Below are 24,234 nucleotides of genomic sequence, written 5' to 3'. Positions count from 1 at the left end.
GAGAATCGTGATCTCAATTCCCATGGAGAAAAATCGTGATTCACATTTTAGCAAGAATCGTGCAGCCCTAATTACAGGCCGATCTCGTATCTACCTTTTGACACCATTGACCACAACATTCTTTTAAATAGACTAGAAAACTATGTTGGCATTAGTGGAAATGCACTAGCATGGTTTAAATCATACTTATCTGACCGTTATCAGTTTGTAGCAGTAAATGAAGAGATGTCTCATCGATCACAGGTTCAGTATGGCGTACCACAAGGCTCAGTACTAGGACCGCTGCTGTTCACTCTGTAGATGCTACACACACACACACACACACACACACACACACACACACACACACACACACACACACATGCTACCCTTTGAAGCATGGCATTAGCTTCCACTGTTATGCGGATGATACTCAGCTCTATATTTTTTCACTCCCAGACGAAACTTATCAATTCACTAAATTAACGGAATGCATAGCGGATATAAAAAATTGGATGACTCGTAATTTCCTACTACTAAACTCTGAAAAAACAGAGATTCTAATTATTGGACAAAAAACTTCCTCACGTAATAATCTAGAATACTGTCTAACACTTGATTGCTGCTCTGTTAAGTCTTCGTCATCGGTGAGGAACCTGGGTGTGTGTGTGTGTGTGTGTGTGTGTGTGTGTGTGTGCTCTTTGATACCAATCTTTCTTTTGAAAGTCACGTGTCTAGTATCTGTAAAACTGCATTTTTCCATCTTAAAAATATATCTAAATTACGCCATATGCTCTCATTGACAAATGTGGAACAGTTAGTTCATGCATTCATGAGCTCAAGGCTAGATTACTGTAATGCTCTACTGGGTGGTTGCCCTGCACGCTTAATAAACAAACTACAGCTGGTCCAAAACGCAGCAGCTCGAGTTCTTACCAGAACCAGGAAGTATGACCATATTAGCCCGGTTCTGTCAACACTGCACTGGCTCCCTATTAAACATCGCATACATTTAAAATATTGCTGATTACTTACAAAGCACTAAATGGTTTAGCTCCGCAGTGCTTGAGCGAGCTCTTAACGCATTATAGTCCTTCACGTCTATTGCGATCTCAAAATTCCGGCCAGTTGATAATACCTAGAATATCAAAGTCGACTGCTGGCGGTAGATCCTTCTCCTATTTAGCACCAAAACTCTGGAACAGTCTTTCTACCATTGTCCGGGAAGCAGACACACTCTGTCAGTTCAAAGCCAGATTAAAGACACATCTCTTTGACCTAGCATTCACATAATAATACATTATAGACTTCTATAATTCCATATTAGGCTGCATAGATTAGGTCAGCTGGAACCGGGAACACTTCCCATAAATCCTGATGTACTTGTTACATCATGAGAAGAATGGCATCTACACTAATTTTAGTGTATGTGTTTATCCCGAGGTTTTATCCCGCAGCCTGCCGGATCCAGGCCGTATCCAGATCTGATGAAGGACCTTCGCCTGGACCGATGACAACGCAGTGCTGAAGTGCCAACTAGTCTCTCCCTATGGAGGATCCCACTACCACTCTACAGATAAAGCGTCGTCGGGAAAATTCGTTTCGCGTTCCTAACCCAAAGTGACAAATAAAATAAAATGTTGTATCAAAATGTATAAGGAAAGACAAGTACTTGTTTAGGCTTGGCTTGTAGGGAATTCCAAACCTGCGCACATATATTCAAACACACATAACTATAGAACCCGTTCTTAATGCGCATGTGAACGCCATCAGCGTTTATCACAGGTTCGTGTTTAAAGTCTGTGTAGAGAGAATGGTGTCGTCTTAGCGGCCCCTAATTTAATAACAAATGATCGTTGCGACGGAAGCGAATCAATCAAAACTAACTTTAGCTGGAAAATAACTTTATTAAAGAACCGCTATAAAGCCAAAACAATCTCTGGTACCTTAAATTATACGTTTATCTCTGTAAAGCTGCTTTAAAACAATCTAAATTGTTAAAAGTGCTATATAAATGAAGATGACTTGACTTGACTTGACTTGTTGTGCGTTTCTGACCACCTCAATAAACGCCTTTTACTTGCAATTGTATCCGTTCTGATTTCCTCACATTTTCACGAAAAAGTCAAGCACTGTAAGTTGTCATGTGGTATCCGAATTGTGTTGCACAATACATGGTGATTGTTAATGCTGAATTTGTATTTTCATGCATTAACAGCCTGCTTGAATCAGGCAGCATTGTAACATGCACATGATGGCAAACTTTAAGTTCTCTTGAAAAAGCCTAACCAGAAAGTTTGAAGTAGTTTTAAAAGCTTGAAGTTTGAAGGTTTTCAATTGGAAAGTTTTAGTTTAGTAAGACAGATAGACAGGCAGATGGATGGATGGATGGATGGATGGATGGATGGATGGATGGATGGATGGATGGATGGATGGATGGATGGATGGATGGATGGATAAATAATAAATATTACTAATAAATAGGGAATCACAGATAATGTAAGGATGATTCTGATTTAATTTAATTTAATGTTAAGTGGCGATTTACAGTTGATAATACACTGACGGTAACAAAGTTTCTCTGTTTCAATTTGAAATGAAAGATGGAGCATAGGCTACATTTAATAAAATTAAGGAATAAAGCTTGAAGGGAGCCTCTGTTTAGTCTATAGGAAATGTAATTTTGCCAAAAGAAGAACTTTTATTTTAAATAAATGTTATTTTTAAAGCAGCCTACTTCAGTGTGACATTTTACCACATTATCATGCTTAACACTGAGAATTTGAATAATTGTAATGTGATGATCAAATATCATAGGTTTGGGCAGTTAGATTATTTATTTTTAACAGCAGATTCGGGTGACTCAAAGTGCACCAGATTAATTTATCTTTAAAATGTACAAATTTTCTTCCAGGGGGGCATGCCCCCAGACCCCCTTAGAGGTACCAAGCTCCACCCACAAACACAGTAGGCTATATGATGGTCTACGAAAAATACAAATTTAATTATTTTATTATTAAAATACATGATCAGGATTTTACCACCTACGCCTAGTTTTGAGCCAGGAAAAACCCTGCATGTGCAATATAAAGTACTGAACATATTTCTTTCTTTCTTTCTTTCTTTCTTTCTTTCTTTCTTTCTTTCTTTCTTTCTTTCTTTCTTTCTTTCTTTCTTTCTTTCTTTCTTTCTTTCTTTCTTTCTTTTGCATCCTGTCCCCCTCACTTTTGAAATAAGGGCTATGCCCCTGGTTACCAAACAGTTTTGTGTTCAGTAGAAAAAAAAAGAAACTCACAGGTTTGGAACAACTTGATGATGATCAAATGATGAAATAATTTTCATTTTTGTGTGAACTATCATTTTAACACTTAAAGCTTAGTTTACTGGTATAGTACCTTAACAATTCAATAATTAGGGCTTAATAGTTAATTTTTTCTGAAGAAAATTTTGCCTTGCCAAATCAGAATAATGTTTTTATTCTCCACAGTTTTGTTTCGATTTTGGATCTTACAACAGCCGGGAGAACAAATACACACGATGTCATCGCTACAGGAAAAGCAAAGCAGTGCACAACACACTCGTTCTGGAAAAGGTGTCTCCTGTGTTATATCTGTCAATGAAACCTCCCCACCCTTTGGGAAGAATTAATCTATTATTTACACTTGGTATACACTTATTTAATTGCCGTGTTCCACTGTAAGATTGTAACATGAATGCCTCTGGATTGTCCAGGATACACTGGATTGGTGAATCAGGGAGCCACGTGCTACCTGAACACAGTGCTGCAAATGCTCTTCATGACAGAGGACTTCAGAAAGGCTGTGGAAAAGTAGGAGTTTATCATTGTTCTATTGGTCATTTCAGCTGATAAAACAAATCCAGTTATAACTAGTGTGTTTTACAGGTATGAACCAGATAACAGCATTTCAAACAAAAATAATCTCATTGCCCAGTTATGTATGTGTTTAAAACCTGGATGGAGAAACTCTGCCACCACTGAAGCAATCACAACTGAACTCAAAATAAATAAAGAGATTGCATTATTATTTGAGTGTTTACGCTCTGGATACAGAAGCTCTGCCACCACTAAAGGAATCACAACTGAACTCAAAATCAATGGTAGGTTTAAGATTTACTTTTAAAGGAGTCCTATTACGCTTTCACTTGTTCAACTTTAATAATGTTGCTGTGAGCATAAAAGATGCTCTACAAGGCTACAAAGCTCAAAGTCCACTCCAAAGGGAGACATTTCATTTAACAGATTCCTCTTTTCAAGAACTACAACGACCGGCTCGTTTGGATAACAACGCAATTTTTCTGGGCTTTACAAAGTCATAATGTTCCTCATTTAAATAATCTCCGCCCATGGAATATGTGAAAAAGTTGTCGAGGCCTGGCTGAGCTGCATTAGAGAAGATGAAGAGTGTAGTCGCTGTTTTTTCCACCTCGGAAAAAGTTTGTCCTAAGGCTGACGAACTTAGAGTGGTAAAAATATATTTTAAACACTGTTCCTGAACATGATAAGCTTAACTTTTGTCTGTGCGCTGCACATTTATTAAAGAACAGCAGACAGAGAGAGCGTACAATTTAGGTACAATACAATAACTAACATTACAGTATTGTAGTGTTTACTGTAATGGCGCTTTGACTGTGTGGGCTTGGCAAAAGTGCGCAAATCGAACGCATAGCACCCTTCTGAGACCTAAAATGACAAATGGGACACCCTACGGTCTCACAAACTTAACGGACATGCGGCAGCCATTGAAGTCCACAAGACCGAAAGTGCATTTGAAGTGTGCCATTTGGGACAGGGCCTGAGCTGCTGTGAGTGAGCAGAGGCGATGCTCATTTGCATATTCATAGAACCACGTATACTAAATGAGGCAAGGGTGTCGAGTTACATTCAAGATATTTTAAGGTATGAAGACACTTCTTTTCAAGGAAAAAACGCTTAAATATGTAATTTTGGGGATAAAAATATTGATTACATTAACATTGTCAGGGTCTGAATCGGGCTCAAAATAGTTTGAAATCGACACCATCGTAATAATTAGAGCTTGCGGTTATGGGAGGGTGGGACATTTCTCGATCACGCACTACCCTCTGCCAATCACAACACACTGGGCCAACTAACCAATCAAAGCATATTCATTATTTCGGAAGGAGGGGCTTCATCGAAAACAACACGTTCAGTCACACTGGGGAGAGAAGAGCTGTAATAATGTAAAATATGTGAACAATAATGGCTTTTTTGAACAATCAAGCATGAAAACATATTCTAGTACACCCCCCTCCCCTCATAAAAGGGCACAATAAGACTCCTTTTAAAGTAAAATACAATTTCCTGACAAATTTCAAAAACAAAACAAATATACAACCCGATTTTCAGAAAAAAAAGTGTAAAATGCAATAAAATTAAGTTTCTGTGGTTTTGTTAATTCTCTTTAATCTTTATTCAAATTACAAAAGTACAAAGAAAGTTTTCAATGAACAGCTTCATGTATTTTGTATAAACAAGTTTTAATTTTAATGGCAGACTCCAAAAAGGGGACAGAGGCAAAATAATAGTGAAATGATTACCAAGATAAACTGTTTTGAAATAGTCCACAATGAGCAGGTGATTTGGTAATACTGTAGGTGAGGGTATTGTGATTGAGTGTAAAAGGAGCTTCTCAGTCTTTGCAAGCACCAAATATCATAACAGAATTGTCAAGCAATAAAAAATTTGTTTTATTATTAACAAATACAAAACAAATACAAATACAATATATATATATATATATATATATATATGTATATGTATTTGTATTTGTATTTGTTAATAATAAAACAGATTTTTCCTCCACCACCACTCCTCCTCACACTCGCCTGGTTACTTTCCTAACCAGGAATACGGGGGAGTACTCGGGATTCAGGCTAAATACCAACCATCTAGACTTTCATCAGCGATGGGTGCAAAAGCAAACGTCTGTCCTGGTTTGAGGAGCGTCACTGCAAACGGCATCAGTGACCTGCATTTCTGTGAAGGTACCACTGATGTGGAGGAATATACTGGTACAGTATATCGTACAGGGACATTTAATGGCATCAAGATGACATCTTTCCTGGGAAGCAAGACAATGCCAGGACTCATTCTGCACATGCTGAAACTGAGTGGTTTGTAGACACTCTTCTCCACAGAAGAGATGACCCTGCAGTCCAGATCTGTCTCTTATTGGAGATGTACAGCCCATCATGAAAAGGAGAATCAGGCAAAAGCGACCACGGACTGTTGAGCACACGTCTTATATCAGCAGAGATTGGGCAAATATTCCACTTGAAAAACTGCAACAATTAGTATCCTCAATTCCCAAATGATTAAAAAGTGTAATTAAAAGGAAAGGTGATGTGACGGTGGGAAACATGCCTTTGTCCAACTTAAAATTTGTTTATATTTAAAAAATACAATTAAGTTGGTCAGTGAAAACATTGGAAATATTTTCTTTGTACTTTTGTCAGTTAAATAAAGTTGAAAGAGAATTAACAGTCACATATCAATTGTTTGATTGGTATTTACTAAATGTCCCAACTTTTCTGGAAATGGGTTTGTACATTTTCACTTCAAATGTTTGTTTAGCACTTTTTGCATAGCCTATTTGAATCATTCGTACATGATTATTTCATCAGTTCATAAGCAGGAAGATGCAGCAAAATGTCTTCAGAAGATACTCAACATGGTCGATCCTGAGATATCTAAGGTGTGTGTTTCTAAAATGTGTCTAAACATTCTTCTCACTGAAGTTTGCCATGTTTCATATTATAGGGCCGATGTTCCATGTAATCCTTGAAGACTTTGAGTTTAATAAAATCAGACATAAAATGGTCATACATTTTATAACATCTATATCTATATCTATCTTTATACTGAACAGATATTTCAGGGAAAGATGGCACACATCACCACTTGTCTAAACCCAGCAAAAGCACATAAACCTCTGAAGCAAGTTAAAACATTTTTCATGATATCAATTTCTCTGGAGTCACAGGAGGATCGTATAAGTGTGGTAAGCATTTATAAATTCCTGATCCCTTTGCAGCGAGAATATATGAACTTAAACCTCTGATAGAGTAATATTTATAGGGAAATATTACAGGTTCAGTGGACGTTTACCTCAGTCAACTGCATTTGTAGCATAATATTTGTAGCATGATTTTAAACAGCTTTACAGCTCAAATAATGCATATAGAATTAATGTGCCTTCATAAAATTGTAATCTTCACATTTTTATTTTAAATGCTCCAGATTCTTCCATCATATGAGCCCGTCGCAGTATGACGTTTATGAACAAATGCTGTCTGAAGCTCTTAAACCTGGAATATTCCTTTAAATTCATGTTTTGTCATTTTTAGCTTCAGGCAAACTAAACAGTTTAACAAGAAAATTGTTTCAATAACCTTTATTTTGTATTTCAGCAAAACTGTTTCAATTCGTATTTTAAACCAATCACCATGTGTGGGGAAGGCCAACAAGTGTACTGTAAAGATTGTGAAGAGCTGATGGACACAGAAACTGTGAGTGCGGTAACTTATTTTCAAATGCAACAAACTTAGAAGTAGATTCTACTCAAATGGATCTTGAAATACAATGCCAGCAATGCAGAATATGTTCCCCCATGGTTTAGGATGGTTAATGATATAAGAATACATATTATAAATGTAATTTTGTAAAATAATCTTTCCTTTTAGAGCTGCAGTTTGCTAGAAGTTCCTTCAGTTCTGGTTCTGCACCTGGAGAGGTTTGAATTTGATTATGACACCATGTGCTGCGTGAAGAATTACTCTCCAGTGAAAATTCCTGCCCAGTTATCAGTCAAAGTAAGATTAATTTGTGATTTAAAGTGTTCAATAAAAACACTTTTCTCTACATCATGTTTGACCAGGGGCCTTGTGTATTACAATTTCCGCAGATTTCATCCTAAAAGTGTGTGCAGAATTTTGTACCTGTGCAACATTCCCTTTATAAAACTCATTCAGCAGAAGATTGTGCTTACATGCATCTCCACCCCGGCTTACAACGTCTAGTTATACCATGCATAACATCATCTGCATATCATTTATGAATACTCCTTTCCATCCATGTGATTCCATGTTAAACGAAACAAGACATTAGGAAAATATGAGATACGGACTATAAATGCCATTTGTGCTGCCTTCTATAAGCTCATTGATCATTTTTCGCCAAAGCACATCAACCCTTTCTGTCAGACACTAAGTGTTATGTGGATGTGTGGAGATGAACCCAATTGCAGACAGTGGTCACAGCAACACAGTTTATTGTACAAATAACAGGGGAAAACAAAGCCCACGAGGGGGCAAAACAAGACAGGACTATGAGTGACTAACTAGACTATGACACTGACAATTAACTAGACTATAAACAAACAGCAAATACAAGATCAGGGGCCGTATGTATAAAGCCACTCAGAGTAAAATTTTAGTCTCAAGTCTGTCAAAATTCTAAGAATGACGTCATTTTACTTTTATTCCTAGACTTAAGAATAAGTGTGATTCATAAAGGTTCCTAAGTGTCAAGACTAGGTCTCAGCTCCTAAATTATTTAAGAGAGCTGAAGAGGTCTCTTAACCTAGTTAGGAGTAACAAGATGGCAGCAGAGAGGAGGCGGCCACGCGCTTTATGAAAATATGATGTATTGGAGTTACAGTAAATGATGACGGAGTTGATTTTATAGCAATGAAATAAAAAGGATAATAAAAAATAAAAAGGATAATAAAAAATAAAAAGCAGTACACCCGGTGATGACTTGAGCTCATCAGTCCACAGTAAGCAGGGTCTTAATAGCACTATTGTGGCACTGACCACACCAAACACATTAGTGGCTAAAAGTGATGTGCTGAGTTTTTTATAGTTTTTTTTATGACCCTACAAGTTTGCTTAAACCATCAAAATATAAGGAAAATAAAACTTAGTGAAGATATTTATCTGACACAATTATTTCAAGTCAAGTCACTTTTTACAGTATTGTTTCAAAGCAGCTTTACATAACAGGAAAATAATGCAACAAAGTTAGTTTGGGCTGTACAGCAGAAGAAAATAGTGTCATTGTGCAGCTGAAGTTAGTTCAATGATGACTTATTTCCATTGTAAAAGATCATTAGTTATCTATTTAGTTCATTATACAGCCACTCTGCGAAAACAGTGATGTCATTGTTCAGCTCAGTTCAGTTCAGAGACAATGGTGTCAATCCAGGCAGATCAATAATATTGTTGAAAAAAGGGCAAACTACAGCAACAGTTTTTTTTTTAAAAAAACTAAAAAGCTCACAGGAGAAGAAAAAAATAATACATTGTCTGCAACATACTGTAGTCAGTTTTTAATATTTCATTGTCCTCTCTTGTTCATTTGTTTGACATTGGCTAAAAATTATGACTGTACAGTTGTCATGTTTCATTGTGTTATCACAAATAAACAATTGACTCCAAGCACAACTACACAACATGCGTACAAACACATTTTTTCACACTTTAACACAGTTTTAATACTATTTGAATAAAGGGTGAGTGTCAAATTTCCTTGGCCTCACTTTTGGCCAATACTATATGGCAGTTCTTTGACTTTCCAATTGATCTTCAAATCTCGCAGTAAAATAAAGCCACTTTATTGCGTATTTTGGGCTTTCCTGAGTTGTTGAATCCATTGATGGAACTCATGTTTGCATAATTGCTCCAACTGTAAATGAGGAGACAGGCATCAATAGAAAAGGGTTTCCACAGCATAAATACTAACTTGTGATAATTTTGCACAATGCACTGCAAAGCATTTTTTTTAAATAAATTTAAATATTAAAGCCTCAGTGTCTTAATTAAATTATTTTATTATAATTAGATTAAATGATTGGTGTCATGCTGTAGTGACCTCATCCTTGCAGGCTCACTATTGGCTGATTCAGTGGTTGAGGGCGGCCATTTTGGGTTGACATCATTGTAGTCCTTAGTTTACAACACTTAAGTCCCACTTCAGTCAGCACTTAAGAATCAGTCTTATACTTTACTGAAAGTTGCTTTTAGCTGCTTTATAAAAGTCTCCTACTCTTAGAAAAGTCCTACTCTTTACTAAGTATTTTCTGACACTTAAGTCAAAGCTTAAGACTATTCTTAAGAGCATTTCTTAGAAGTTTTATACATACGGGCCCAGAACTTTACTAGACAGGAATACTCACAAAGAGATCACACAAAGTATGGCAATGAACCGACACAAGACAGCAAACACAAGGGGATTAAATAGGAGACTAATCAGGAACACAGGTGATAATGGGAAAGGCAATAATGACTAAACTAGAAAAAAAAGTTTGTTGAGACAAACTTTAAGTTGGCTTGAGAAAGCCGGACCAGAGAGTTTGAAGAAGTTAAAAGTAGTTAGAAGTTTAAAGTAGTTAGAAATTTGAAGTAGTTTGAAGTTTAAAGTAGTTTAAATTTTGATTGATAAATTAGTTAGAAAGAAAGAATAGTTAGAAAGAAGGAAAGATTAGTTAGAAAGAAAAAAGATTAGTTAGGAAGAAAGAAATATTAGAAAGAAAGAAAAAATATTAGTTAGGAAGAAAAAGAAAGATAGATTAGAAAGAAAGAAAGAAAGATAAGTTAAAAAGAAATATTAGAAAGAAAGAAAAAATATTAGTTAGGAAGAAAAAGAAAGATAGATTAGAAAGAAAGAAAGAAAGAAAGAAAGAAAGAAAGAAAGAAAGAAAGAAAAGGATTAGGTAGAAAGAAAGAAAGAAAGAAAGATTAGGTAGAAAGAAAGAAAGATTAGGTAGAAAGAAAGAAAGAAAGTAAGAAAAAGATTAGGTAGAAAGACAGAATGAAAGAAAGAAAGATTAGGTAGAAAGAAAGAAAGAGTAAGAAAAAGATTAGGTAGAAAGACAGAATGAAAGAAAGAAAGAAAGAAAGAAAGAAAGAAAGAAAGAAAGAAAGAAAGAAAGAAAGAAAGAAAGAAAGAAAGAAAGAAAGATTAGGTAGAAAGAAAGAAAGATAAGTTAGAAAGAAAAAAAGAAAAGTAAGAAAGAAAGAAAAGAAAGATTAGTTAGAAAGAAAGAAAAAGAAAAAAGAAAGATTAGCTAGAAAGAAAGAAGAAAGATTGGCTAGAAAGAAAAAAGAAAGAAATATTAGTTAGAAAGAAAGAAAAAAAAGATTTGTTAGAAAGGAAAGAAAGATTAGTTAGAAAGATTAGATAGAAAGATAAGTTAGAAAGAAAGATTAGTTAGAAAAAGAAAGAAAGAAAGAAAGAAAGAAAGAAAGATTAGTTAGAAAGAAAGATAGATTGATTAGTTAGAAAGAAGAAATATTAGTTGGAAAGAAAGAATGAATAAATGGTGGATTAGTTAGAAAGAAAGAAAGAAAGAAAGAAAGAAAGAAAGAAAGAAAGAAAGAAAGAAAGAAAGAAAGACTAATTAGTTAGAAAGAAAGATAGATTAGTGAGAGAGAAAGAAAAAAGATTGATTAGTTAGAAAGAAAGAAAGAAAGAAAGAAAGAAAGAAAGAAAGATGGATTAGTTAGATAGAAAGATAGATTAGTTAGAAAGAAAGATGGATTGATTAGTTAGAAAGAAAGAAAGATAGATTAGTTAGAATGAAAGAAAGAAAAATATATTAGTTAGAAAGAAAGATGGATTAGTTCATTAAAAAGAAAGAAAGATGGATTATTTAGTTAAAAAGAAAGATAGATTAGTTAGTTAAAAAGATAGATAGATAGATAGATAGATAGATAGATAGATAGATAGATAGATAGATAGATAGATAGATAGATAGATAGATAGATAGATAGAAAAGGTTTGAAGTTAGATAGATAGATAGATAGATAGATAGATAGATAGATAGATAGATAGATAGATAGATAGATAGATAGATAGATAGATAAGTTCAAAATATAGATTTAGCCAAATATAGTTTACCATGATTTACCATAGTTTACCATGATTTACTATAGTATACCATGATTTACCATGTTCAAGTATGATTTACTGGTTCAAGCATGATTTACCATAGTTTACCATGATTTACCATAGTTTACCATGATTTACCACGATTTACCATAGTTTACCATAATTTACTATAGTATACCATGATTTACCATGTTCAAGTATGATTTACTGATTCTAGCATGATTTGTCATAGATTACCATGATTTACCATAGTTTACCATGATTTACCACGATTTACCATAGTTTACCATGATTTACTATAGTATACAGCGATTTACCATGTTCAAGTATGATTTACTGATTCTAGCATAATTTAGCATAGTTTACCATGATTTACCACGATTTACCATAGTTTACCATGATTTACTATAGTATACCACGATTTACCATGTTCAAGTATAATTTACTGATTCTAGCATGATTTACCATAGTTTACCATGATTTACCACGATTTACCATAGTTTACCATGATTTACTATAGTATACCATGATTTACCATGTTCAAGTATGATTTATTGATTCTAGCATGATTTACCATAGTTTACCATGATTTACCACGATTTACTATAGTTTACCATGATTTACTATAGTATACCACGATTTGCCATGTTCAAGTATAATTTACTGATTCTAGCATGATTTACCATAGTTTAGCATGATTTACCATAGTTTACCATGATTTACCATGATTTACCATAGTTTACCATTATTTGCTATAGTATACCATGATTTACCATGTTCAAGTATGATTTACTATGATTCTAGCATGATTTACCATAGTTTACCACGATTTACCATAGTTTACCATGATTTACCATAGTTTACCATGCTAGCATGATTATCATGTTGCTAGCATGATGCTAGAATTTTTTTTACCATGTTGCTAGCATGGTTTACCATGATTTACCATAGTTTACCATGATTTGCCACGATTTACCATAGTTTACCATGATTTACTATAGTATACCATGATTTACCACGATTTACCATAGTTTACCATGATTTACTATGATTTACCATGTTCAAGTATGATTTACTGATTCTAGCATGATTTACCATAGTTTACCATGATTTACCACGATTTACCATAGTTTACCATGATTTACTATAGTATACCACGATTTACCATGTTCAAGTATAATTTACTGATTCTAGCATGATTTACCATAGTTTACCATGATTTACCACGATTTACCATAGTTTACCATGATTTACTATAGTATACCATGATTTACCATGTTCAAGTATGATTTATTGATTCTAGCATGATTTACCATATTTTACCATGATTTACCACGATTTACTATAGTTTACCATGATTTACTATAGTATACCACGATTTGCCATGTTCAAGTGTAATTTACTGATTCTAGCATGATTTACCATAGTTTAGCATGATTTACCATAGTTTACCATGATTTACCATGATTTACCATAGTTTACCATGATTTACTATAGTATACCATGATTTACCATGTTCAAGTATGATTTACTGATTCTAGCATGATTTATCATAGTTTACCATGATTTACCATAGTTTACCATGATTTACCATGATTTACCATGATTTACTATAGTATACCATGATTTACCATGTTCAAGTATGATTTACTGATTCTAGCATGATTTATCATAGATTACCATGATTTACCATAGTTTGCCATGATTTACCACGATTTACCACGATTTACCACAGTTTACCATGATTTACTATAGTATACCACGATTTACCATGTTCAAGTATGATTTACTGATTCTAGCATGATTTATCATAGTTTACCATGATTTTACCATAGTTTACCATGATTTACCACGATTTACCATAGTTTACCATGATTTACTATAGTATACCACGATTTACCATGTTCAAGTATGATTTACTGATTCTAGCATGATTTAGCATAGTTTACCATGATTTACCATGATTTACCATAGTTTACCATGATTTACTATAGTATACCACAATTTACCATGTTCAAGTATAATTTACTGATTCTAGCATGATTTAGCATAGTTTACCATGATTTACCACGATTTACCATAGTTTACCATGATTTACTATAGTATACTATGATTTACCATGTTCAAGTATGATTTACTGATTCTAGCATGATTTAGCATAGTTTACCATGATTTACCATGATTTACCATAGTTTACCATGATTTACCACGATTTACCATAATTTACCATGATTTACTATAGTATACCATGATTTACCATGTTCAAGTATGATTTACTGATTCTAGCATGATTTGTCATAGATTACCATGATTTACCATAGTTTACCATGATTTACCACGATTTACCATAGTTTACCATGATTTACTATAGTATACAGCGATTTACCATGTTCAAGTATGATTTACTGATTCTAGCATAATTTAGCATAGTTTACCATGATTTACCACGATTTACCATAGTTTACCATGATTTACTATAGTATACCACGATTTACCATGTTCAAGTATAATTTACTGATTCTAGCATGATTTACCATAGTTTACCATGATTTACCACGATTTACCATAGTTTACCATGATTTACTATAGTATACCATGATTTACCATGTTCAAGTATGATTTATTGATTCTAGCATGATTTACCATAGTTTACCATGATTTACCACGATTTACTATAGTTTACCATGATTTACTATAGTATACCACGATTTGCCATGTTCAAGTATAATTTACTGATTCTAGCATGATTTACCATAGTTTAGCATGATTTACCATAGTTTACCATGATTTACCATAGTTTACCATTATTTGCTATAGTATACCATGATTTACCATGTTCAAGTATGATTTACTATGATTCTAGCATGATTTACCATAGTTTACCACGATTTATCATAGTTTACCATGATTTACCATAGTTTACCATGCTAGCATGATTATCATGTTGCTAGCATGATGCTAGAATTTTTTTTACCATGTTGCTAGCATGGTTTACCATGATTTACCATAGTTTACCATGATTTGCCACGATTTACCATAGTTTACCATGATTTACTATAGTATACCATGATTTACCACGATTTACCATAGTTTACCATGATTTACTATAGTATACCATGATTTACCATGTTCAAGTATGATTTACTGATTCTAGCATGATTTACCATAGTTTACCATGATTTACCACGATTTACCATAGTTTACCATGATTTACTATAGTATACCACGATTTACCATGTTCAAGTGTAATTTACTGATTCTAGCATGATTTACCATAGTTTACCATGATTTACCACGATTTACCATAGTTTACCATGATTTACTATAGTATACCATGATTTACCATGTTCAAGTATGATTTATTGATTCTAGCATGATTTACCATATTTTACCATGATTTACCACGATTTACTATAGTATACCACGATTTGCCATGTTCAAGTGTAATTTACTGATTCTAGCATGATTTACCATAGTTTAGCATGATTTACCATAGTTTACCATGATTTACCATGATTTACCATAGTTTACCATGATTTACTATAGTATACCATGATTTACCATGTTCAAGTATGATTTACTGATTCTAGCATGATTTATCATAGTTTACCATGATTTACCATAGTTTACCATGATTTACTATGATTTACCATGATTTACTATAGTATACCATGATTTACCATGTACAAGTATGATTTTCTGATTCTAGCATGATTTATCATAGATTACCATGATTTACCATAGTTTGCCATGATTTACCACGATTTACCACGATTTACCACAGTTTACCATGATTTACTATAGTATACCACGATTTACCATGTTCAAGTATGATTTACTGATTCTAGCATGATTTATCATAGTTTACCATGATTTTACCATAGTTTACCATGATTTACCACGATTTACCATAGTTTACCATGATTTACTATAGTATACCACGATTTACCATGTTCAAGTATGATTTACTGATTCTAGCATGATTTAGCATAGTTTACCATGATTTACCATGATTTACCATAGTTTACCATGATTTACCACAATTTACCATAGTTTACCATGATTTACTATAGTATACCATGATTTACCATGTTCAAGTATGATTTACTGATTGTAGCATAGATAGATAAGGTTTGAAGATATATAGATAGATAGATAGATATATATATAGATAGATAGATAGATAGATAGATAGATAGATAGATAGATAGATAGATAGATAGATAGATAGATAGATAGAAAAGGTTTGAAGATAGATAGATAGATAGATAGATAGATAGATAGATAGATAGATAGATAGATAGATAGATAGATAGATAGATAGATAGATAGATAGATAGAAAATGTTTGAAGATAGATAGATAGATAGATAGATAGATAGATAGATAGATAGATAGATAGATAGATAGATAGAAAATGTTTGAAGATAGATAGATAGATAGATAGATAGATAGATAGATAGATAGATAGATAGATAGATAGATAGATAGATAGATAGATAGATAGATAGATAGATAGAAAAGGTTTGAAGATAGATAGATAGATAGATAGATAGATAGATAGATAGATAGATAGATAGATAGATAGATAGATAGATAGATAGATAGAAAAGGTTTGTAGATAGATAGATAGATAGATAGATAGATAGATAGATAGATAGATAGATAGATAGATAGATAGATAGATAAAGTTTGAAGATAGATAGATATATTTATTAATCCATAGAATGGTAGTTTAATTGAGTCTAGGGCTTCAGGGAGTTTAGATTTGAGTTTTTGGCTTGTACACTAATGGGCCACCGTAGTCTTGGCTCAATATGAGCACTCTGCAATGCAAGTCTATGGGATTTTTATGGTTTTTAATATTAATTTTTAAGAAAACTGAAAGTCAAATCAGTCTGAAAAGATATAGCAACTCAAGTCAGAACAGTCTGAAGGTCTGACCCGAGTTTGGAGTTTGTAGAGTTAAAGCTCTAGGAGGAGTTAGAATTGATAAATTTTGGGTCAGAAGAATAAGAAGAAGAAGAAGAATAATAATAAGTTTAAATAGGATTTCAGTAAGTTGGCTTTCTCAAGCCAACTTAACAAGGGTAACAAGGGGGCAGGGTTACATGACGAGACAACGCAAGCACATGGCCAAACAAATGGCCATGTGCTTACACATAAAACATGGGTCTGTCATGATTCTGCCTCAAAACAAGAAAATTCTAGGACACCAAGGCAGAATCATGACAAAAACATTATGTCAAATGACATTACTGACATGACATGAGATTAATGAGACATTAGTCTCGTTTGGGAGCTTCAACTACAAAAACAGGCAATGAGAATTGGCGAGTGGAATTTGCTTAGCAAGCCACTCCCCAGGGCTAATAGGTATTTAAGATGGCAGCATGCATCCACTCATTCGGATTTTTGTTTCAGAGCAGAGTGGTTGTGTGTTTACTACATCGATCGCTCTGCCAATCACCATAGAAGGGTTTCCCTCTTCTGGTATCTATGGCACATTCAGCAGTGTTTCATCAGCAATTGCATAGATAAGTGCAGTGATTTCCCCCTGGGTGCTTCGGCCATAAGAGCAGTTTTCTTTTACAAGATGTCTTTCCATCCATGTGTTTTTTGGATGCGTTTGTTTCCTGGCCATATCTTACAGTCAGAATTGCTGCATTACATATCTGTGCCGTCAACATGCTGAGGCAGCGTTCGTAGATGGTTCATGCTCTCACTGTGAGCACATGACCATAATGATGTTGCAATCCTATCTCTTGAAAGACAGACCCTCTGCGGTTCTACATCTGCTCTGCCGCAGTCTGAAGGAAAAACAACATCTCAGCCGCAATGTCGAGCTTCTCGTGGAAGCGAGACGCAGCCCACCACCCAGGTCTTAGTTCCAGCCAGGACAATATTAACTGAGACGTTCTGCTATTTAGAACACAATTTAAAGTGGAATTGTCATGTGTTAAAACATTAGAACACAGAAACAAACATTAAACATTAAAAAACAGCATGCCACTGGCAAAGTTTCCAAAAGCACTACATCCACTACAAATATTTCTATTTAGATTTAAAATTTATTTTAAAAATGTTGTTACTTCAGGATAATAATTTCATGAAAACTCCATTAATGAGAGCATATTTAATCTATATGTGTATATCAAATGTAAAATTCTGTTTACTAAATGACTTTGCTTACTCCAGTAAAAGAGTGTGTACACACGGTCTAGACGTGTCTGTACAGTGCACACATTTAGTCCTAGTTTATTTTTTATAAATCCCATGTGTGTGTGGAATATTGTGTATGCACATTTCTATGCCCATTTGTGCGTACGCTAGACATTTATACATCAGGCCCCAAATCTGTATGATGTTCTTTCTTTGCAAATTAACACACACACACGCACAAAATCTTTTTAAGAATCTTCAAGCAACATACAAAAAAAAGTATCATAACAGTAGTTAACATGACTTGTACAGTATATTCCACCTTTTTTGAGTTAATAAATGTCTGTTTCCCACACGTCATTATAAGTCCTTTAATATTTTTGAACAACTTCCAGTTCAATACAGATCACTGAATGGTTTGTTTCAGTAGAACATTAGTGAACAATAAGATTAGTCTTATTATCTGTGTTTTCAGAATAAGGCTGGTGTAGAGCACACGTATGATCTGTATGCTATAGCCAACCATTCTGGCTCCCTCATTGGTGGACACTATTACGCTGACATCAAATCATTTGAGGACCAGCAGTGGTATCGATTTAATGACAACTCGGTAGACCAGGTGAACCATATTTGATTTCTTGATATTTTGACTAAACCACATATTAATGTGGAAGTGTGTTGTCATTTCTCGTATATTTTAAGCTAGTTGTTCGCAGTCTTTTTAGTATCTGGTTATTTCAGTTAATGTTTTTAGTAATAAATATAGTATAATCTGACAGAGCTTTTGCACATTATAATGTTCTTTTGCACATCATAATGAGTCAAACAGAATTTAGACCTCTTGTGCAGATATTTACATTGAGACATATTTACATGTTTAAATTCTGTATTGCTTTATAACTAAAATATTTATGACCTGTGATGAATTGTGGTATGGATAGTTTTGTTTCATCCCTTTACTTTATGATCTTTACTCTTATTTTTTTTAGATGGAGTGTGATCTGAACAACCCCTTGCTCAGTGATGAAGCATACTTAATTTTATACAAAAAATGTGAGTTAATATGCAAGTGTTCAACCAAGGAAGCATGCTGTTTCAAATTAGCATACTACACTTATGTTTTCTGCTATATGGCAGAAATCTTAGAGTAGAAGTTGCTAACCAGCTGTTCTAAATTCAGCCTGAAACTACTTTACAAAATAAGAATTCAAGAAATTTACATTCAAAAACACAATCAAGAAATAGTCAAGATCATAGATTTAAAATACACTGCCCAGCCAAAAAATAAATACATTTTGCTGTTTGATTTAAATAGGCAAATACTTAAAGTGCCCCAAATATGCTTTCAAATATTAACTTGCATTCAATAAGTAATGTAGCTGTCTGTGAATGTAAACGGTCTGCAAAGTTGTGCACAATAAATAAAGTTATTCATCTAGTTTCAAAGACAAGGCTTAAGCTAGTCTCAGACTATAATGCATGTTTGATCTGTTTTAACTGAAAGCATTTATTAAATATATGTCAGTCTCATTGTTTTGTCTCAAAAAGATGCACACCAGTAATGTGTTTTTCTAAGGCACGTTTATAAAAGCTATACTTAAATTTCCTAATTGAACTAAGGCCGAATCCTGGCTTAATCTAAGCCCTGTCTGTCGTAAGGAATTCCAGTGTCACTTCCGTGACTGTCATAAGTAACTCGGTAAAACATTTGCATAATGCCTGCCTATGGTCTTCATTGGGTTCTTCAAGAAGACGCTGTTTTCTGCCCTGTAAATTCGTTCTAAACACTTTTCCAGCACTCTGTAAAGTCTCCTCCAGCATATGCCAAAGACTTTCATTGAATTTAAGGTCTGGACTCAGAACCAGAACCCAGATTCTTCATGCTCCTCCCAACCATTCTTTCACAATTTGAGCCTGATGAATTTTGACATTATCATCCTGGAATATGGCCATGATGTGTCTTCCTATGGATGTTTAAGAAATGAAAAGCTGCACACTTCATCAATTAGGTTCAGAAGAACTGTAATAATCACTGCAATAATGATCCAATCATAGACTCGTAATTTGCCTATTTAAATCCAAACAGCGATATTTTTTATTGAGCAGTGTATATGACATCTTTCATGATCTTGTTACGGTATAGGCTATACCGTAACAAGATAATGAAAGATGTCATGTACACTGCTCAATACAATCTGTGTGAAACAAAATATAAAACTGTGATTAGGTTGGTTAGGAAATAAACCATTAGAACTTGATGATCAAAGTGGGCATTATAGCATTAGATAACTCTTTTAAAACAATGTTATATAATACTTCACATTGATTTTCAATAGTCTGTGAGTTAAAATAGTTCAAATATCTTTTGAAGTGAAATCATATAAAAACATTGTTAATTATTTTTCTTTTCACAGCCTCACATTCTCAAACAGCAAAAGAGGAACCAATCATGGAGGAAGGAACATCCAGTAAATGTGTGATTCCTGAGAACGATGAGACAGTCACTGACAAGGTTCATGAAGAGTTAAAGATTAATTCCAGTCTGCCAGAGCAGCAAGCAGAGTCCACTAATACCTCTGCATGTGATGGATGTCTGGATGTTCCTGAAAGTACAATAGTTACAATAGAGCATCAAACTACCCCGAGTCTGTCAGAACACAGTGAGTTTAACCCTGAAACAAACGCAAGCGCCCAGCAAATGGTGACAGATGAAGAATCTAAATCTGTAATGGACAAAAATTACAAGTCATACATAATCAGCTTCCTGGAATCTATTTGTGCATACTTGTTTTGTGCATACTTGTTTTGTCTATACTTGTTTTGTGCATACTTGTTTTGTGCATACTTGTTTTGTCTATACTTGTTTTGTCTATACTTGTTTTGTGCATACTTGTTTTGTCTATACTTGTTTTGTGCATACTTGTTTTGTGCATACTTGTTTTGTGCATACTTGTTTTGTGCATCTTTTTTTGTACGTAGGTAAGCTGAAAGTGACAGTTATAGTATAATTACATTTATGTAATAATACTACTGCACACAAATTAAAATGTAAATGTATTTTAAGTTAAGGAATTTAAGTACTAATATAGATACATGTTATAATTATTAGTAATAATATTATTAATGACTAAATAAACTCAGAAAAGGACTAAAACAATAAAATGACTTAAAAACATTCATTATTATTTGTTATTAAATCAATGTTTGATAAATATAGTAAATGAGGGACAAACTGGTAGCACAAATGTTCAGAATTTAATTCACTTACACAATTAATGCTGGTTAATTACCCAGCAGAGTTTCCTCAAGCTGTGAAAACACTAGAAACAAAACAAGAGCAAAGTGAATTATACTTGTGTTATTCTAAGCAACCTATGGTACAAACATATGTTTGAAAATGTTTAAACTAAATAAAGTAGCATAAAAACAATAAAGTCACATCATTGATTTATGTTCATACTTTAAAATCAACCTTCTTATAAATTAAAACATCATTGTCGGCAATTGTGATGAGTGTACTTCCATTGTAAGTTCCCTGGGCGAAGAACAAATTATAACAAACAATCTTGAAATGAACTTGGATGATTGCTTGTAGCTAATCTTCAGCAAAAAAACAGGACAAAGTAGAAAAGAATGAAGCCAAGAACCAGAGAAAACAGAGAGATGATGCGAATAATTAGACAACAAGAGCCTTTGAATAAAAGGTTGATGGAACTTATAAAACAGTAAATTGGGGAAGAACATTGAGAAAAATTGTTTGAAATATAAAATGGACAAACTAACAGAGGGTGTGCAACTTCGTTTGAAGCTCGAACACCAGTCTATTTCTGATAAATCATGAAGAAAGTGTGATATGTAATTGAAATATGTATGAATGGGTATAAGATGATACATTTTTACATATAATATGTTGCTTAAAGCCACACTGTGGAGAATTTGTTTTTGTCAAACAGCGACCCCTAGAGTCGCTGTGGAATACTTGCACTGTCGCAAATAATCCCCCACCCCCCACCCCCCACCCCCCACCCTCCACCCTCCACCCTGTGTCGGGCATGGAACAGGCACACACACAGACTCCGAAGACATGATTATTACAATTTATCTAGTTTGCAAATTGTGCTCATTTATTTACAACCTCAAGGCTTATTTATGTCCTGATATTTATGTGAGATATTGAAAACTGTTCTCATGATAATCGCAAGAATCAACGTCAACAGCGTCGTCTGATTTCCCTCAGGACTACGTGATAAATACACCTCACAACACCTGAGTTCAGCTGGCAAACTAGTTCGTGAGGCAAGCTAGGCAATAAAACATAACGCAAAAAACACGTAAGAGAACGAGTTGTCTGTTAACAGCTCTGATAATCGAAAGCTAGCTAGACATATGTGGGAATTATTGGACTGGTCTAATTATCAGCAATGGATCAATGAACAGCATGCAAAAAAATGACATACTACAAGCAAGCGCAACAACACAGAACGCAAACAAGTTTAAGAGATTTATTTACTGGCCACTTCATGCGTTTTCTCAGATCGGATAGCTATCAGATTTATCAAAACGATTCCATTTACACCTGGTCACATAAATGTGTTTTTGCGAAACGGATTTAAATCCGATCTTCAATTCTCGCGCTATATGCAGATTTAATGGAGTGTCACCGAAAGCAACAGTTATGAACTGCATTTTATTGATCATCAGCTAAAATTTCTAAATCAAAGACCGCAATAAGAGAGAGCAGTAACAGCCCTGGTAAGATCATTTAGTTTCTTTACTTTTAATGATGATGATTGTGTGTTAAGCGTCTGCGACTTACTTTCACTTTGATTTGCGATAGTTTGCACGTTGCCTTGATGAATTGATGCTCAGCTTCTCATCTGCGGTGATGCGTGTTCCAGCGCGTCGTCATATCTGGATATAACATATAGCCTATAACACGCTCTCACACGGTTTTTGTATTATTTATTTTTTAGCATTTTTGGGAGGAGTACAATTTACATATGTGGTTTCAACAACCAGATGCATTTACACTTGTTCAGTTTCGTCTGGAATGCGTCTCAGAGCTCCTCCTGAAGTGGTTTGAGCGATCGGATTCAAATCCGTCTTGAATGCGTTTCGGAGGGCATTTACACCTGTTTTTTTCACGATCGGATAGCTATCCCATCTGAGAAAACGCATGAAGTGGCCAGGTCTAAACACAAAAGCCCCCATGACAAAAACATACGCACGAAAGCCGAAAACAAACGCTGGTTGGCCTCTCACGTCCATAGACAGTATATAAACGCTCAAGTCCGAATTTGAGGAAGTGGTGGGGGAAGTGACGTATGCCGTAAAGCAGTCGAATTTTGTAGTTCTTTTTGTGCTCTGGTTACTACCCGAACCCCGAAGTTACATAGTGCCAGTAAAAGCGATACAGACCCCGTCAGGCTCTGGCAGACGTCTCATTCAACCTATTGTAAGTTGATGTACCATCACAAGGGTCTTGGAAATAGATTATGAAGGTTGAAAAGTTACACGGTGTGGCTTTAAGATAAATTAAGCTTGTAGTGCATCTAAGTCAAAGAGCATATCGAACAACCGAGACATGTGTAACTTCTGCTTTACTATACTGAAGTGTGAAGACAAGAGGAGTTCTCATGTTTGTTTTATGTTTATTTTTATTCTGTACTTTGTTATTAAAACAAAACCATTGATTGTGGTGATTGTGGTAAACTTCTCTATAACAAGTGTCAGAGTGATTTACTTCTAAAACCCATCTAATCCCATCGAGCCTTGAGAGCATCCGGATCCAGACTGAGTTTGGCACGGACTCCCACCGCAATTTCTAACCAAAAACCTGAAGGTAATATCAAATCTTTTGATATGTAAAGGTTATGGAGATGTGTGATGAAAATCGTAGTCATTTAAAGGGAAAATATATACAACACTATCCAAAATAATATTCATGAAATCGTGTATTGTGCTGTAAATGAGCTCACTTCTTTTAAAACTATTGTTCATAACAAAGCATTAGTCTCACAATAGCTTAAAGATTTTTTTTTCACTATGATCATCATCAGAAATTATGTAACTAATTGTTTTGTGTCTAGTGAAAAACATCAGACATTGCCTTATGATTTTGCATGGCAGTGAATAATTCGTCACATTGATATTTTTCCAAAG

The 24,234-nt window shown here is 34.3% G+C and overlaps 1 protein-coding gene across 2 annotated transcripts in view; it reads left to right on the top strand.

The window, feature by feature from the left end:
• Positions 1 to 23,949, top strand: part of LOC311283510 (ubiquitin carboxyl-terminal hydrolase 46-like) — a 51,801-nt gene extending 27,852 nt beyond the window's left edge. The window contains exons 2-11 of one of the 2 annotated variants that reach the window (XM_084397965.1): positions 3,467 to 3,571; positions 3,712 to 3,808; positions 3,884 to 4,098; positions 6,646 to 6,716; positions 6,891 to 7,022; positions 7,432 to 7,530; positions 7,705 to 7,833; positions 18,548 to 18,691; positions 19,062 to 19,125; positions 20,487 to 23,949. In XM_084397965.1, coding sequence (XP_084254091.1) covers positions 3,467 to 3,571; positions 3,712 to 3,808; positions 3,884 to 4,098; positions 6,646 to 6,716; positions 6,891 to 7,022; positions 7,432 to 7,530; positions 7,705 to 7,833; positions 18,548 to 18,691; positions 19,062 to 19,125; positions 20,487 to 21,055 — 1,625 coding nt within the window. In that variant the 3' untranslated portion in view covers positions 21,056 to 23,949. Of the gene's footprint in view, positions 1 to 3,466; positions 3,572 to 3,711; positions 3,809 to 3,883; positions 4,099 to 6,645; positions 6,717 to 6,890; positions 7,023 to 7,431; positions 7,531 to 7,704; positions 7,834 to 7,925; positions 11,100 to 18,547; positions 18,692 to 19,061; positions 19,126 to 20,486 lie in introns of those variants that run through there. The other variant, XM_084397966.1, reaches the window with a different exon arrangement.
• The last annotated feature ends 285 nt before the right edge of the window (positions 23,950 to 24,234 follow it).

The sequence above is a fragment of the Rutilus rutilus genome (assembly GCF_951802725.1).
Source record: "Rutilus rutilus genome assembly, chromosome: 23".
Lineage (NCBI taxonomy): Eukaryota > Metazoa > Chordata > Actinopteri > Cypriniformes > Leuciscidae > Rutilus > Rutilus rutilus.
The sequence above is the reverse complement of the archived record's forward strand: the minus strand, read 5'-3'. Positions and strand labels throughout refer to the sequence as shown.